This window comes from Alligator sinensis, unplaced genomic scaffold, assembly GCF_000455745.1.
Source record: "Alligator sinensis unplaced genomic scaffold, ASM45574v1 scaffold4_1, whole genome shotgun sequence".
NCBI classification, from domain to species: domain Eukaryota; kingdom Metazoa; phylum Chordata; order Crocodylia; family Alligatoridae; genus Alligator; species Alligator sinensis.
In genome coordinates, this window is record NW_005841887.1 from 967,575 (window position 1) to 971,651 (window position 4,077).

The following is a 4,077-nucleotide window of genomic DNA, read 5'->3' on the forward strand; positions in this document are numbered from 1 at the left end:
CCTCCAGCCCCCCCCGACCCCTTACTCACCAGCACGGGAGTCCTGGTGTTTCAGCACCAGGGAGAGGGCCAACCATAGAGATGCTCTGGCAGCCAGAGCGTCTCCATGGAGGACCCAGCCTCTGGTTGCCTCAAGGCACGGTCTAGGACCATGCCCTGCTTCACTTTTTTAAACTTTGATTTTTTTAGACCCCTGGATGGTCTAATTTTCTCCCCGCACTGCAAACTTGCAGTGCAGGGAACTTTTTTGTTCCCGCATGTGCCTGTTGCCCTGCTTCAAAGGGGTTTGAGGCAGGGCAAGAGGCATGTGCGTGCTCGTCTGGACACACCTCTAAGTGCAAAATGTTGTAATTCGAAACATTGTAAATCGAGGATTGCCTGTACTCTGTTGTGGGGCAGGGGAATAGGGAAATAATCTCACCTAGATTATTCGGTTTTTTAAAATCTAATCCAGTCGCCCCTTTCATCTCTTCAGAGGATCCTGTGCAGTGGAACTAGTACAGCTGTGCTGCAAACAGAGTTTAAGTGCAAAGGGATCCATGCTGTTGTGTATAAGAAATTATAATATTCCCCCATCCACCCACTACAGGGAGAGGACCAGGGAAAGGACCAGCATAGACGACTCCAGCCATTGAGTAAAGAAGTTCTGTAGCCAGTATCATCTGAAAACGAGAGATAATTCCTGTCCCCTAAAATACTGCCCATCTCCAGATCAACTGGCATATAGCTGCTCTGTGACTAGCATTTCCATCCCATCATGAAGTCCTCTTCTCCCTGTTCAGGAAAAGTTTGCATTGATTTTTGGGTAGTCAAATAAGATGGCTCACAGTCAGTCATGATAAGCAAAAGTTCTGAGTGCTGGATTAAGCAGACTGGGGTGTGTGGGAGTGGAGAGAATTAAAAGGCTTTTTACTGTATATCTAGAAGGCAGGGTTGTTTTTTTGTTTTGTTTTTTTAAAGAGTCTGCTAGAATGTAGTACCCAAATCCCATTGAAGTTAATGGAATTTGGGCACCTAGCTGTCTTTGCTGAAAATCCAGGGCAGAAATGCTGTCCTAAAAGAGGAGCAACTTTTACTACTACTCCAATGCGATAGTTATTTAATGTTGGCTTTGAATCCCAAGAAAATGAATTTTGCTTTGAATTTTATTAGTTTTCCTTGATATCATAAAAGTGTTTAACGTTATCGTCCTGCTGTCATCTAAAACACTCTGAAGATCAGAGTATGAAAATCAAAGCTCTAAAGAGCTGAATGGCTGTTTAAGACTATTTACTTTCTCCATTTCCTCTGCCAGATCTACCCAGATGAAGGTCATAACATCGCATCTGAGAAAAGCAAATATCACCTTTACAGCACAATCCTTGGGTTTTTTAGTGCTTGTTTAAAGGAGGAGGCACCAATTTTACCACAGGAACCTGAAGAGGATGAGTAAAGAAGCCTACTTGTACAGTACTGAGGGAGACTTACTTTGAGGCTTAATAAAACCTTAAATAAAAGTGACTGTAAGATTGCAGATTCTGCAGAAGCTCAAGGGCAGCTAAAGGATATGACAGTGGAACAGCACATTTACAGACAATGAGCTAACAAACTGGAATTCAAATGCAAAGTCCAAACATATTACCAAGGGACATAAACCTATACCTTTGTGGAAGGTCAACAGTTGGTTACAGTTTCCGGAAAGAACTTAGTTTTGCATAAGTGTAGGGTTAGTGCATGTTTATTATGTTAAGCCTCACTGTTTGTTCCGTAAGTAGTTGCTCTGTTTTTAATTTCAATGCACATCTTTATCCATCTCCGAATAATGCACAACCTATCATAAGTATTAAGGCCACTAATATTTTAAAACGTGAGCTGCAAGCTAACACTACTGTAACGTTACAATAAGTGCAATTCCTTGCTGTCTACTACATATAAGAAAACATTGAGTTAATAAAGGGCACGGTATTTTCTCTAGTTTCTGTTTAAAGGGAAAATATTGTCCAGTGGATCATATAACATAAATATAGAAAATGATTTGATTTTTTAAAAGAATTCAGCCATTTCCTATTATTACTGTACCTGCTAGTAACCAGTAAGGGACTTTTTGGTAGTGTACTCTTGGTCTTTATGTATATATAAATACAAGACTCCCTGAACAGAAAAACTTTGTGAGCTTGAACTGTTTATCAAGCCATAATTAGCAGTTCTGTTTAAAACAATATCTACAATTGAACTACTCCCCCAGTCCAAAATGTATCTATTGTTTCCAAATGGTTGGGTTGTGTTTTGGTATTGTTTATAGTAGTTAATAGTTTGCTGGTTACCCTCTAATTTTAGAATATGCTACTTTGTCACATGTAAATTAGATACATAAATATTAAATTATAGTTTCAGATAAAGAAATTTTATTAATAATGTGCAATGCCATCGAGTAATACTTTACTCTTCTAACAAAGAAATCTTTTGTACAGCCGGTTTCTCCCTCCCTTCCATCTGATCACAGATTCAATTCTCATTTCCGACAAGGTGGAGCATTACTGGAACACTCTGTCAGTTTTTATTTGGTATTCCCCAGCTGCCCATTAAGTCTGTTCCAAGAAGGATTTAAATTCAACAGTGTTATGAAGAAATGAAATATTTCTTTCATTTGTGGCTACGGAAGCTCCTGACAAATGAAGTTTTATCGCTTTATTCCAATGGAGACCCCAAAATGCATCCATTTATTTGTCAAGGTGAATTACAGACCTAGAAATTGACACACTGAAATAAACACACCTGTCGACTTTCCTCATAAGAATATTATCTTCACTGATTTAGGCCACTTGCAATGTTCACTTAATTTTTGGTAACTTCTAGAAGGTATCTGAAAGCTCTTAGCAAATGCTGTGCAAGTCACATGACTATAGATGTAATTTTTTTTCCCCTCTGGATACAATTCATTATTATCTTTTTTACGTGGTGAAAGTCTCATTTCTTGCAAGATTAAATTTTAAGGGAATCAACCCAGTTTTTGGAAAGTAACTTATAGTATTGAAGTGCAAAGTTTTGCATATTTTATTAAGAATGAACATTGTTTTTAATGGTAAACAGATTCACCTGACACTTTTTAATCATTATTTTCTTCTGGAATACTTATTTTAAGCATTAGCATTTTTTATGATGCCAATAATTTGTTTGAAAGATGTGGTTTTATGGAACACTTAAAAGTCTTTGTCTTTTAATATTTAGTATTTCTCTTGTTTTACTAGCAATTCTTATCTATTTTTCAATTAGTCTAATACAGTTTTAATGTGTGATGATATCTTGTCTGGGCGGCAGTGTGACCACAAACCTTCTGCAGCGGAATATATGTAAATGCTACTCTGTCATCTTACCCTGATACTTAAAAAAGATTTTGGAGAGGAACAGCAAGGAAGAAGTCAGACACAGGCCTACCATCTCCACTTTTTAATATAGGAGCAGCACCCACATTGTTAAACAGTTGGGATTTGTATTTGTAAATTTACCTCAACTCTGCCAGTCATTTAATAGATGATTTCCTGATGCAGTGGCACAGGCTAGGTATTCCTTATCAAACACATCCTTACTAAAATCTGGGCCCCAACAAAGTGCTGGCTGCTTTTGAGCCACGATTTAACCATAAACAAGCACACACAAAATCCTGCATAGTGCTTGTATAAACAAGGGGACGCAAGTTGAAAGCCCTGCTATGGCTTTGCTTGGTCTACAGATGCTGCATGGAAAGGTTATGCTCCCAAAACATGTGCTGGCTGGTTTATTTATGAGACTGCAAGCATGCCTCAGCATTGTTCATAGAGAGGCCACAAATACATATATTTCTGTAGATATTTTCTTTTCATACAACAGGAGAAGAAACATAGGATAAGCATCCGAGCTTTATTACTATTTAGAAGTGTTTGTAAAACACTGACATGCCAGCATGACATTGGTAAAAAAAAAAAAAGCTCCAGATCCTGAATCTACCAACGTTAAGGTTTTTTGTTTCGTTTTCTTTCCTTTTGTTTTGTTCTTTTGTGCACCAATACTTTTGGTCCTATTAAAGGGGTACAGAGTGCATTTTCAGCATTACGATCATTCA

General features: G+C 38.0%; 1 protein-coding gene across 1 annotated transcript in view; it reads left to right on the top strand.

Annotated features, from left to right (window-relative positions):
- The window catches only part of DPP10 (dipeptidyl peptidase like 10), a 393,708-nt gene extending 391,282 nt beyond the window's left edge, over nt 1-2,426 (top strand). The window contains exon 26 of the mRNA XM_025196931.1: nt 1,294-2,426. Coding sequence (XP_025052716.1) covers nt 1,294-1,431 — 138 coding nt within the window. The 3' untranslated portion in view covers nt 1,432-2,426. The remainder of the gene's footprint in view (nt 1-1,293) is intronic.
- The last annotated feature ends 1,651 nt before the right edge of the window (nt 2,427-4,077 follow it).